The sequence below is a fragment of the Pezoporus flaviventris genome, unplaced genomic scaffold, assembly GCF_033815535.1.
Source record: "Pezoporus flaviventris isolate CSIRO_AGI_PZ_B2104156 unplaced genomic scaffold, CSIRO_AGI_Pfla_v1 ptg000004l, whole genome shotgun sequence".
Taxonomy (NCBI): Eukaryota; Metazoa; Chordata; class Aves; order Psittaciformes; family Psittacidae; genus Pezoporus; species Pezoporus flaviventris.
In genome coordinates this window covers 1,959,636-1,973,341 of record NW_026892552.1, presented here as the reverse complement: position 1 = coordinate 1,973,341, position 13,706 = coordinate 1,959,636, and the positions used below count along the sequence as shown (strand labels likewise).

General features: G+C 45.1%; 1 protein-coding gene across 4 annotated transcripts in view; it reads right to left on the bottom strand.

Moving 5' to 3' along the window:
- The window catches only part of PLEKHG4 (pleckstrin homology and RhoGEF domain containing G4), a 90,019-nt gene that overhangs the window by 58,704 nt on the left and 17,609 nt on the right, over positions 1-13,706 (bottom strand). For all 4 annotated transcript variants that reach the window (XM_061445456.1, XM_061445457.1, XM_061445458.1 and 1 more), the window contains 2 exons: positions 6,144-8,298; positions 278-493 (listed from right to left, as the gene is read on the bottom strand). In XM_061445456.1, coding sequence (XP_061301440.1) covers positions 278-493; positions 6,144-8,298 — 2,371 coding nt within the window. The remainder of the gene's footprint in view (positions 1-277; positions 494-6,143; positions 8,299-13,706) is intronic.

Below are 13,706 nucleotides of genomic sequence, written 5' to 3'. Positions count from 1 at the left end.
GATGAGCCCACACATACGGCATTTCTGACTCACAGGTGCTTGGTTTACATTTTCAGAGTCCTGGGAGCAAGTTAATATGACTCTCGTGAGAGGGAAGTTCTACTTCCTGTCCTTCCCATCCAGAAATTTTACATAATTCAAGAAGTGTTGGTCCTGGAGAGGTCTGGGATGAAAGAAATGGAACTGGCACTAGTCTGCAGCGCTGCCAGCAGAGGCTTATCTCCTTTGCCCTCCTACAAATCACACTTACCGGGCATATTCTGGCTCAGCTACTCACCAGGCAGGTAGGCAACTCCACTCCTGAGCACTTCTGGGTTCACATCCTTGGCTATGGTAGGTGCAGACCGACTACCCCAGGCAGCCCCAGGAGCTGGGGATGTCGGAGGAGTAATGGCTTTTGAGTTTTCCTCCAGGGGACTGACTTGACTCACTGGTTTCAACACATCTGCACCAGTTGCTTCTTTTCTAGTCTCTGCCCCTTCAGACACCATCCCTGTAAGACAAGCAGCAGTCAGAAGCTGAGCAGAGCTCCACCCAGAAGGTCCCAGGTGAGTACCAGACTGAGGAGGAATTCCTCCACCCCTAACACCCTCCAGTCCTCACACTGGTAGCAGGCATGTTCCAAACTGGTTCTAAAACATTAATACCACTGTAATTCTACTAAAAAAACCCACCCAAAACAAAACAAAAAACCAAACCAAAACAAAAACAAAATCCCAAACAAAAAATTAAAAAAAAACACCACACAATCATCCCCCCCAAACAAACAAACAAATCCTTAAAAAAACCAAACAAACAAACAAAAAAACCCACCAACCACAAAACCCAAAAAACAACTGCGAAGTTTGCAAGGTACAAAACCTCAATTCAGATCAGGATTACTGTAGTCCAAGTAATTTTTAAAGGTAAGATATCAAGCAGTACATGTCCGCTCACAGCCTGAACGTCTGGCACAGCACAAGTCCCTGGCCAATATCCAGCAGCTTGAGCACAGTACAGTGATAAACCAGTTTCTGACAGGGCGAGCTGCTCCAGAGCAGAATTACTCCCCCAGCACCACTTTGATTAATTCCTGAAAATATGAAGTCAAATGGAGGCTGACAAGTCAACTGAAAATGAGCCAAAGAGACCTTGTTGCTGCTTGTCCAGACGTTAATTAATAGTCACTGTGAAAGTCAGGAACTTACTTTAAAACCCTGAAGAACAGGATGATTACACTAATCAGCTCTGTCTGAGAACTGGAGAAAATGCTGCCTTTGCCCAATACCTCAGCTGTAAAGTACAAGTTATAAGAATCAGTTAATTCTGAAATTAAATACCTAAGCAACTACATGGAAGCTAAGGCCAGGCTGGACGGGGCTTGGAGCAACCTGGTCTAGTGGAAGGTGTCCCTGACCGTGGCAGGGGGTTGGAACTGGATGGGCTATAAGGTCCCTTCCAACACAAACCATTCTTGGATTCCATGATACTAATGCTAGTTTTATCAAGTTTCAATTTTCTTGTAAAAGTAGTTCGAGAAAAGAAAAAAAAAAACCTACTACCTACTGTGTAAGTAGTATTCTCCATGTCTCAACACCATAGGGGTTAGAAGTCAAAAATACATCTTCAACAATACATACATCTTCTACACTATGTCTTTAGCACCTTAAGTACTCTGCTACACTATCCCACTGCATGCCAGAAAGACAGACTAAAGAAAAGGCTGTACTTCACTGCAAACCCCCATACTTCAATATCCAACAACAAAAATCAACCTTTCCTTAGGAAAATAAAAGAATAGCATATTTATTTGCTTGCTGTGAAGTCAGACGTTTTAATTGCTATTTAAAATTGACTTCAACCATCCTACCTTCCTGCTACATCAACAATGCTGACGCTTGACTCAGTTTATTTACTAACAGATTCCAATACTTCATTAAAGAGCAGGACCAGGAACAAAGCAGTCCTTGAAGTGGCTTTCGATACAAGTTTTAGCAATGAAGATTTACAGGTTGAGACTCAGGCCCAGCTCCTTTCAAAATTGCTAAAGTGGGTAAGAGAAATGCCCTGAGCAGTGTGGCTCACTGTGCAAAATTATCTGGCAGCAGGGGGAAACTAGTAGGGGCTCCAGAGCATTGCACCATTGAGGCCATGGTGGAGCCACTGCTCATTACTTTTTGGTAACACCCCTCTTGAAGGAGCATTGCTGGGACCCAGGTTGGCATCTGCTGCATCTGGCCATGTAAACTGCTGTGATGGCTTCAGGGCTCTGCAAGGTTTTGGCATGTAGCAGAGCTCAGTTCTGTTCCTAGCACTACCTCAGCCTTCACCTTCCGGCAATGCAAGAGGTCAATCACTTTGGACAACACTGCTAGATCTTCCTGAAGCAGTATTTCAGGGGAGCACCAATCTCCTGTAAATGGGGTATCTTGAATTTCACAGGGTCACATATGTTGTGCCCCAAAGGTTTCACGTAAAAGACTGACAGACTTTCTAGGAGAACATAGTCACCTTCTCAAGGTGCTTTAAGCCTGGCAATAAACAGAACCACCTAGTCTGTGGTAAAGGAATTTGCAGTAAATGCAGAAAGCCTGCAAAGAAGACCAGAAGATCATGTTTAAAGACAAGAAATGGAACATACTGAAGATACCACTAGGGTAAGAAAAAGACACAAATGTACATGGCAGCCCTGCCTTGGATATCTCTGGAATAAGCAGCTTCCAAAACTAGATGAGAGAAGCACAGTCCTGGTGCTGGGGCTTTTCAGTCCAAGAGAAACCGCACTGGAAGCCTCCAGACTATGCCCATCTTACCCAAACCTCTTCCCCAAGCTTCTCAGGCTCAGTTCAGCTCTGCAGACACCACCGGTCTCCATACAGACCCCAGAACACTGTTATTTGGAGTGCGGAGTGGAGGCACTTACTAAAGTGGAAATTGTAGAATGTGGAGGATTACATCAAAAAGCAAACTGGGAGCTGGGACATTTGAATTTGCCATGTTTGCAGGTTCCTCCTTTCCCCGAGGTTAAGGAAGTGGTAGAGGAGGATTTGCTTGTGTGAATTTCAAAGAGACATTAGCATTTTTCCTGTCAACTGCGCTGGTACCAGTATCATCTATGCTAACATCATGTGGTAACAGGGAGCAGGAATGGAACGCCCCAGCAGGTGCTGCTGAATATGCCCCAGTGTGGCTTTTCAACCAATTCCTTGCTATCAAGATACTTTCCACCCCCAAAATATAGGGATTCTTTCCAGAGCTGCAAAGTTTCAAAACTCACTTTCACTTCAGGTTAGTCATTAGAAGAAAACAGCAGTTACATTCTCTGTGAATGGAAGCAGTGCGAATTTTAAGACAACTCAAAACAACTCCCATTTGACACAAAATCTTTCTAGGTTATAGACCATATTTGTGCAGAAAATGAGGAAATGGGAGGCAGGAGGAAGAGGAGAGATTTAAGGGACAAGGAAAAACCTGCAGACACAGTAAACTCAATGCCCCATTATGTGTATTTTGACATAATCTAGTGTCTGCTGTAACAACCAAGCTCCTCCACCTCACACAGAGCAAATCATACATCTGCCCCCTATTGCTGAGGTAAGAACTGCAGCTCCCAACTGACCCAGTAAAGCTTAAGCCTTGTTGTTATCTACAGTTTAGGCAAAATACCCAGTTTCCAATCATAGCAAGAAAATGACCCCACCAAGACACAGTTACGGAGAATTTTAACTTGTGTAGACACTGACTCGAAGAGAAAAAGTCCATTTGCAGGACTTTGCTCCATAATTTTATCTCTGAATTATCTTATTATTCTATCTCTGAGGGTTTAATGGGACTAGATAATGGGATGGCCTGTTTGAATGTCAAAGCAATCAAATGGATTAAGTTTATTATAGTCCCAGCTATAGTGTTTAAGAAATACTCATGGCACAGCTGCTCCTGTGCCTTAAAGAGGGGTCGGTTTGGGGGTTTTCCTGGTGATTTGTTTCTTTGGGTTTATAAACTCTGAGATAACAGGTTTTTTTTTTTAACTGCTAATGCCAAATTTTAACACCTGCAGAACTGAGCCACCAATGTCACTTATTTCAGCCAAATCCCTGGAAACATTTAAATTGTCTTTCATTAAGAACAAACTCCACACACACCCCAGAGAGGTCCATTGCCACGACTCATCCTGTGGAACAGGAAGAACATCACACTTACTGTCTCACACACCAGCTGGACCTGGCTTATTTTAGACAGAGGAGATGGGAACACAGAACAAGCAAGCAGCCACTGGAATCATGAGAAGACTCTCTGTGCACCCAGCACTCAACACAGCCCAGCTTTTTGGGGTCCAGTCCTTCAGAAAAACAAAATCAAGCTGGGTTCAGCTTGGCCAGGAGAATGGATATCAACAGTGTTGTTCTTTACTGACACACAGCCCCAGGTGACATCATCCCCTAAAGACAGACAGAAGTGGACTTCTCTTTTTCTGCTTATGGTGGTAGATCCTCAGAGGGACATATACTTCAGAAAAAGAAACTTCTGAGCTTCACAGAAGAGAAATGCTTGTCACTCCAGAAGTATCACAGAATCCCAGACTGGTTTGGGTTGGAAGGGACCTTCCAATTGCCTGCCACAGACAGGGATACCTTCCACTAGGCCAGGTTGCTCCAAGCCCCATCCAACCTGGCCTTGAACACTGCCAGGGATGGGGCAGCCACAGCTTCTCTGGGAAACCTGTGCCAGCACCTCAGCACCCTCACAGGGAACAACTTTTTCCTAAGATCTCATCTTCATCTCCTCTCTGCCAGGTTAAAGCCATTCCCCCTTGAACTGTAAGAAGTCCCTCTCTTGTAGGCCCCCTTAAGGTTATTGGGAGGCTGAAGTATCAGAAATACCTGGCAACTGTGGGTTTGCCTAATTATGGAATTAAAATATTCTGATGCAGGTGTTAATGAAATTTCATTTTAATCAACAGTCACTTCAGTTCCATTAGGAAGTCACAGTAAGGCACTGGGTAAAATCTGACTTTCCGATGCTTGAGAAAGCAGCTGCATTTGCAGCCACATGGAGCAGTGCTGCAGCACTGATACAGGCTCTTATCCACAGTTTAGGACCAACACAAGCACTACACTGGCAGCCTCCCCCAAGCCAACCAGCTCTTGACCTGTTCCTCCACAGACACAGTTTAGCAATGTAGACCTGTACCTCCAACCCTCTCAATAGTCCTCACTCCAATATCCCAATCCACGTAATCCTCCTAGCCAGGGGTCTCAGAGAATGAGAGCTGCTGAACTGGAATGGCATGTTCCACCGCCCCCGCCACACACCGGCTCCTCCATGTGATCTGCATATCTACAGCTTGCCAGACTCAGCAGAGCCAACATTACATCCATGTGGTTACAAGTTGCCTGCCTACGGCTTGCTGCAAAAAGCAGAGACACCTAGGTTGCCTCTTTGATTCCTTCAGAAGGAACACAGGTCCCGCACAGGAGCCTTGGCTTGAACATACTGTCTGAGTTGAAGTTAGATACTTAATTTCTCTGTGCTCTCCCACTGGAGTTAAAGAGCTCCTAGTTGAAACATAACCAAGCTGAAGAAAACATGCTGGAGGGGAAGGGTGAGAAGAAGGAGGAACTCTTCAATCTGCAGTTTGCTTCTTAAATCAGTTACCAGCACACACATTTGCTGATCTTCAGGTCATGTTTACACAACTAGTATTTTCCTTTGGTATCCAACACTGCTTTATCTTGCCACAACCACCTTTCTAAAGTCAGTTTTCAACTATGAAAGATCTGTATGGTTAAGACATTCTTTTCTCACACATCCCTATTGCATCCATGCATCCTCATGCATCCTCATGCATCCAGGACACGCACACGGTGTAACGGGTGGATGTCACCAGCAATCAGATTAACTGAAAAAAGTCTCTTACACTGGAACTTTGTTCTGTACCAATGTAAATTTGTAAAGAACTACTGAACAAAACTTCTACATAAACCCACCTGGGAATAGAAAACTAATTTCAAACCACAAAAATTACAACTTCATCACCTTCCTCTACTTTGTGCTATTAGCCCAAAGCCTCCCAGCAGACACACTTGTGAGCACTGCCTCTTGAAGACTTTGCTTTCTACCCATGTTATCAAACAGATAAACACACTTGCACCCAATTGCTGTACCTTCAGGACGTGATGCCCCAGAAGCTGCCTCTTGGTGGGAGTGCAGAATGGTGCACTTCATATGCCCCTTGGGTCCTGCTGGAAGTGGTCCGACCTCCTGTTCCTTTTCAATGGATTCCAGTGTTTTTAAGGGTAGAGTTGACTTTTCCCCACAGGAAAAACTTTCTTGGTTCTCGTCTCCTTCCTGCAAGTCCTGTACTGTGACGTGCTCTGGGTTCAGCACAAAGTTCTCTTCACTTTTACAGCTATGGCTTTCTACTTGTGTTTGTGGTTCCTCACACCCCTCTCGAGACCTCTGAGTTCTGGATTGACCTGAGCCTTCTGCTTCTGCATCAGGGCCCATCAAAGCGTCACTGCCATTTAATTGTGCTGCCATTTGATCACTCTCTGCTGACAGAGCAGCTTGGAGTAGTGTGACTTCTTCAGCTTCCTTATGCCAACAAGTAGAGACCTTTTGCTCTTCACCACGTGAGAAGAGCCCACCTGTAGGAGCTTCATCAGAACAGTGACTTTGACTAGTCTGACTCCCGTTTGCAGTCAATATTTGTTCAGCCTCTTTGACTTCCTTTGGACTGTCCTGTCTTTCCAGCTCAAATTCATCTACTTCTCTTTGGTTCTGTTCTGGAGGGTTTAATGGAGAACTAAAGTTTGCTTCCTGATCACTGAAGCAAGCACCAACAACTTCTGCATCTGCTGTGCTCCCTGAAGGACAGCCTCCCTCCACACCCACATCTGAACCCTCAGGTGTGACAAGCAATGTAGTGGCCTGGGCTGCTGCAACACTTTCACTTCCACTCTGGCAAAAAATATCAGAACCTTTCTTCAATGTGCAGTGTGGTCCCAAAGACCCTGAGACAGAGACAGGAGAGGCACAGATCTGTGCCACCTCATCCTGCCCCTCAGTCAGTGGTTCTCCATGTGCGCCTACCATCATCTCCACAGCAGCAGTAGCATCTACAATTGTTTCTGGGCTCTGCTCTGATATTTCAACACCAGCATTTCCACTAGGACCATCACTTTCTCTTCCCATGTTTCCAGGAGCATCAGGCATTTGTGCTTTGCAGCAGACACTGTCTCCAGCATACACATCACTGTAGCTGCAGAGTGAGTATCTCAAATCGACTGAGTGTTCACTGCAGATTTCCTGCTCTGCAGATGAATCTTCTGCACTGCAGACAGGAGATTCAGCCCCAGGAAAGCTATTCCCCATGTTTCTAGGGCCACCTGGTATCAGCTGACATTCTGGAGAGAGCTCTCCACTTGCCACCAGTTTGCTGCTTTCCAAGGGAATTACATTTTTGAGAGCTTCTGCAGAAGAGATTCTCAGGGTGTCTGTTTGACAGTGCTCCTTCTGCATAAGCGCTGACTGAATTACGTTCTTGCAGTAGGTACTGTCTTGAATGACGATGAACCTGCCCTTGCCCTTAGATGCATTCACTCTTGTTCTGGGTAGAGTTAGAGAATTTAAAGCTAGTGACTGCGCTAAAGAGCCTGCTTGTGGCCCAAACCTGGGCAGTGAAACTTCCGTCAGCTCAATGTACTCCCCTTCAAGGTCACTTTTCAAGTTCTCTTGAGACACAGGACTTGCACAGACACCATTGACAAGAGCTTCACTTAACTGGGGAGCCGTGCTGCTGATGACCAGGTTGTCTTGAATTGGACTTTCTTCCTGCAGATACTGAGATCCTAGGCCTGGTGAACTGCACTCAGCATGGTCCATGGGGAGGCACAAAACTGAACATTCCTCTGTAATTTCTGGAGAGATGATACTGTTTTCAATTATTTTTGGTTTATTTATAAATTCGGGATTAACCACTTTATCCCAGGGGACACGAAATATTTTATCATCAGTGGTTAGTAAACAATTTTCCAGTGCTATACCCATCCGCTCTCCATTGAAAGTACTTAACCATTCCAGAGTAAAAATAGAGGTATAGGAAACTTCTGGAATCACGACTTCCTCTACATTATGCTTGTCCTTTGCCAAACATTTCAATACAATACGTGGAGACTTCTTCAGATAGGGAACCACCTGCAGGTAGAAGTCACCAGGCTTCAAGATTTGCCAGTCAATGGAAGCCAGCTGGACTACAATCTTCTCATGGATACAGAGGGGCCAGCCCTCGTGGCGAAACAGCAAGCCACAGTACTGAACCTACGGAGAAAAGAGAGAATTTCAGTATCAAGAACAGCTCAAGCTTTTGGACAAGAGATATCAATGATTCTCTTTCACAGCTGTAGCAATACAACAGTTGAATTTAGGGTCTTTGGTCACTAGTGTAGGGGAATTCTCCACTCTGAGGTCTTCTCTTTAAAAAGCAGAAACAAGAAAAGCTACCAATGCAAGTCAGCACCGTTTCAGAATCTGAAGAAGAATCAATGGGCTGCCAGAAGTTTCAGCCCTGTTTTAAAGATGAGTCAGGACAGACAGGCAGAGGTCTAAGCCCCAGAGCCCCAGCATAATCAGGAGTTCTCACCTCCAAGAGCCAAAGGCAGGAGACTCTGTCTCTGCCTCATTTGTGATTCATTTGGGCCAACTGGACTGACCAGGAAAGAGAAAATCCACACCATACAGCATCCCTAACCAAGTGCCATTACAGAAACACAGGCAAAGAGCAGTCTGCTTACAATGCATGGACAAAACCCATTGTCCACAACTAAAGACCACCCACAGCCTTAACAGAGGTGGCAAATAACACCCATCAATTCCAGAACATCCACAGTGAGCTCTAGGTTGCACCAGGTACACTCAACACAGAGCTGCCAGATGAAGCCCATAGACTGCAGAAACCTCACTGCACAGGATGCCATTAGTCAGTCTGGCACCATGAGATGTCTTTCCCCTGGTGAAGCAGTGGTGGGTCTTCCACTACCTTCCAGCAGATTAATGAAAAGCTTTGCTGATGAAGGACTGCAGAATGGAAGTGCCAAGTTCTGTCTGAGGACTTCTTTTTATTCCCTCATGTGCTCCGCTGGAGTGTGCAGCATGTTCCACCTAATTTTTGCGAAGCCAAATTAAAGAGCATGGAGCCAGGTAAAACACATCACCCCTCTTGTGCTATCAAGAGCCTACATGAGATGCACGGACCAAGTTACACAGGATACAGCAGCAAGGGATGGCCAGCATACCAGCAAACAGAAGGATACTGCAGAGCAAGACAAAGCAGGAGAAAGGAGGCAGCAAGTGAGGAAAGCACAGCAAAACCAGAAAGAAGGCAGCAATCCCTTCACATACAAGGGATTTCCTCCTTCCAAAAACATAGCAGCACGCAGGACAAGTCTCACACAAATCCCAATCAAGTAGAATCAAGTTTTGTGGCTGAACAGACTTGACTCAATTATTTACAGCTTTATGATAATTCAAAAAAAAATAAAATCACTGCTTTGAACTTGATTCTGATTGGGTAAAGTAAGATTTCAATTAAGCCATGACATAATCATGAAACTCATGGTTTAATTTCATCTTTCTCTGTCCATGACAAGGGCTTAAACAGGATTCACCTGTACCAGATGCAATTCTTAAATTAGAAAGCTGTCATCTGAAAGCCCAAAGACATTGGCAGCATCAGACTTCAGCCATTTTATCTTGTTTTTCTTACATGGCCAAATGGAAGTCCTGACAGACAGAGCAATCAATAAAAATACAATTGAAGAATTGACAAATGTGGAAAAAAACCCAAACCTTTAAATAAAATATTTTGCTATATAGCAGAGAAACCATAGAACTGGAAGGAACCTCCTGGGTCCTCATGCACCTTGAAACAACAAGTAATGGCATCAAGTAATCTCTTTCCTATATTCATCAAGGTTTACTTTCCTCAGCCCAGCCAGGTTTTTAATCCTCACTGCACCTGCTGCAAAGTACCTCAGAGGTTTAGAAGCCCAAATCATCCTTCTGATTCAATTACTGCTCCTCCTCAACCCAGGAGCTTATTCTCTGGATGTGTTCCCACTGCTTAAAATCATTAAGCAATGTCACAACACCTTAGTCCATCTCCCTTGATCATCTCTTCAGCCTGCCTGAAGTGCCTCCCTAGTGATACCTTTTCCTTTGTTCCACTTTTCCATCATGCAAAATATTGGCAAGCACCATGTACAACAGGACCAACACTTCCCAGCTGTGCTAGAAGCACCTCTTAAAGCCAATATCCCACATGTCCTCCAGTCATGCCCCTACAGTAACCCCATCACCTGCTCACTGTTTCCAAACTGATGAATGCCAGTTCCCATCAGAAATCCTGCCTATTGCTTTGTGGAGATAGGCACAGGCTGGCCCTCCAAGTCTACTGTTATAAAAACTAAAGTACAAAGTTTTAGGGCTCCTCTTGTGTAATACAATTATCTCCTCCTCCTCCTCCTCTAGGTCATTGCCCGTGTCTCCCAAACAGGTTTAATCCCAAATACCTGTTGTATGCGCACTCTTACTTTTCATGCCAAGTTTATGGGTGAGGAGTAATGTGTGTCTCATGACTCCTGCCTCCAACTCAGTTTGCAGTGCAGCACAAACACCCTCCCTTTCATCCATTTGTTACCCATCTTGCAATACTTGCATAAACCTCCATCCCTTTGGCACAATAATTCATTTTCCATACGACTCTGTAATAAATCCTTTATGGAAGGGATGAGACAATGAAACTTTTCTCTCTGGAGAGAGATGATTTATGGAAAAGGCCAGTCTTGCATTACCTCACACATGAAAAACATTATCCAGTTTTTAATGGGTCAGTTAATTCAGTCCTTGCTCAGTACATGTTACCTGCTCAGTTTGTTCTCTATATTTTGTTACTAGTCCTGATTTAACAGATTCAATAAAAGTCCCTGTTACCAGACATTCAGCATTACGTGGTAACTCCCTCCATGTTCCAGGATTCTAGCCCTCACTTTTCTCTGATACAGTCAAATCCATATCCATTTCTTTCACGGCAGTTTTATTTCTGTTCACTCGGTGCAACTGCCTTACTGTTGTGCCTTCACATTGTACCACTACTAAACTGAGTCTTACTTCAGTTATCATTCGTTTGAAGGATGATATTAATACTTTTTATATTCTAACCTTGAACTCAGAGCAAACCCACCTCCCTTTCTTTTCTCTTTCTATTAACTTAAGAGCTTAAAAGCGCTATAACATAACTCACAGTTGCTTATGCTTCCTCAAAGGCACGGGGAGCTAAGCTATGCAGTCTTACACTCTTAGCTTTCTGATCTCTAAGACACAGATGCCTCTACCAGCTAGTTCCTTTCTTACACAGCACAGTTAAATTCAGCAAACCAAGACTGCCTCTTGCAGCACAGAGTTAAATTATTATAAATAGCTTATACGACTGAAAAGTGAGATACACAATCAGGAATAGCATGAACATAAAGCTTAATTTCATCTGCACCCACCTGACATGGAGTTTCTGTTAAAACCTGGATGCAGAGTAAACTATTTGGGGGCCATTCATACATCAAGAAATCCAAAACCCCACCTCACCACCTAGATGACCTGCCTGCCTACTGACTGACAAGCAGAAGAAATCTCAGCAATAAGATCACGAAACCCAAACTGCAAAATGCACTGAAGTTCCTGGAAAATGCCACAAAGCCACAGTCTAAACTGCAGCAAGAGCCAGAGTAACATCCAAACAAGAGTTCAAGTCCTTCAACAGCCTAAACATTTGAGAGCTTCAGAATGTTGGAAGTGAAGCACTCTCATGCTGCTCCTGCTCCATAAAGCACCTTCAAAGGGAAGATTATGTGAAGAGGCTTATTTCAGTTGTTTAAACATTTCACTTTGAGGCTCAAGTATTTGCTCTTCTCATGTCCAGTCACTCCTGAGCCAAACCAGGCTCGTCAGAGACGTGCCAGGAACACAGTCTACACCCAGTGGCTGCAGCCAGGAATAAAGCTGCCTCTGAGGAAAGAGCTGGCACTAGTGACAAAGATGGCACAAATATGGCAGCTCCTGGAGCTACAGGGCTAGCTAGACTGGAACAGACCAACAGACTTAGCTCAGGATGTCATCTGAAGGCCAGGGCAAAACCTGGTTTCTTACTCTGTGCTAAGCAGAGATAGAGTCCTGGGCACACCCCTCTCCAGCCTCTGCAGACCACATGCAGGCTATTGATTTTAATATGCCCAGCTGAAGCCTGTGAACTTGTCTAATACTTCATGAAGCCACTTACAGCAGACAAAACTCTTAAAGAACAACTAACAAGAAATAGTCCTTTGTTTTAAGACAGTGAAGACAAAATAAGGTGCACATAGTGGAGGTTTAGGAAAGACAAGGGGTCCACAACAAATGAAAGAACTTTCAGCAATAAAACTTCAAACAAGCAGACTTCTAAATAAAATATGGAATTGCCTAGACCCACCACTAAAGACAGTACAAGGTTCCTAGAGCTTCCTTTGCTCTCTCTGTATTGCCAGTCTGAAAGTACAAAATCATGAGTTAAGGCCAGAAAGGGTCACAAGGAAGGACAGAAAGTTCAAGGCACCCAGCTGTGCTCTTTGAGAGGCCTGTGCCGGCACTCTGCCTCTTGTTGCCCACTCTCCAGGTAATTTCACAACTCAGCAAAACCCCCCATACTTAATGCTGAGCCCTTACTGGAGGTGGCTGCCCCAACACCCCCACCAGCCCCAAATCTTGCGGCTACTGGGCAGGTCCTGAGGTTTCCCCCATTCCTGGGCCTGAGACAGGAGGGTGGCTCCAAGGATAGCTCCTGTCCCACCTCCTCAAGCAGTGTTGCTTGTGTAGGACAGCCCCACCATATTGGTTTCCCTCTTCAAAAGACCATCACCTCAGCCACCACCAGACCCCTTGCTTCTATATCCCCTGGGCCCATGCTCCAGTCCAGAGCATGAGGGGTGGCCACCAGCACACTGAATTCCTCCAGGGACCCCAGAGCTCACCACCCTCACATCTCTCCCACCTCAAGCCCAATACCTCCTGCTCCAACAGCCCCTAGGCCACCATATATATAAAGGCAGCGCCACGCTCCCATTGGCTGCTGCAGGCTCTGCTGTGCTCCCACTGGCTGCCAGGCAGCACAAGGCCTGCCCTACCACCACACCCCTGTCCCCAAGGGTAGCCATGGCCTGTGGTGGGCCCATGGCCCCATCAGCCTCAAACCGGTGCCCAGGGGACAGCCCCAGCACTGACACCCATCCTGAGGGTCAGAGGGTGACAACAGCAGGACAAACACTGCACCACAGCACCTGCAGGGTGACCAGCTCCCAGTGCTTGTTACATGGAGCTATCCTGTGCTATGAGTGTTTCCTCCCCCAGCATTTCCCCTTGAGTCAATGAGTAATTGACTTTTTCAGTTTCTATTTTATATTTTTCCTCCTCTCAGAAGTCTCTTGCCTTCCACAATGAAGATTTCTATCAAAAGCCTGGCCACACACACTGCTGAGGTTCAGAGACAAAAAGGATAGAACAAATCTGAGTTTTCGGTTGTTGGGTTTTTTCATGCAGATTTTGAGCCAAGTTTATGATGGAGGCATTTGACTCATCGTTTCTAACATTTCAGACTCCCAACAGTAACACACGTTAATCTTGGACTCGTTCTGGCAGTAAATGTA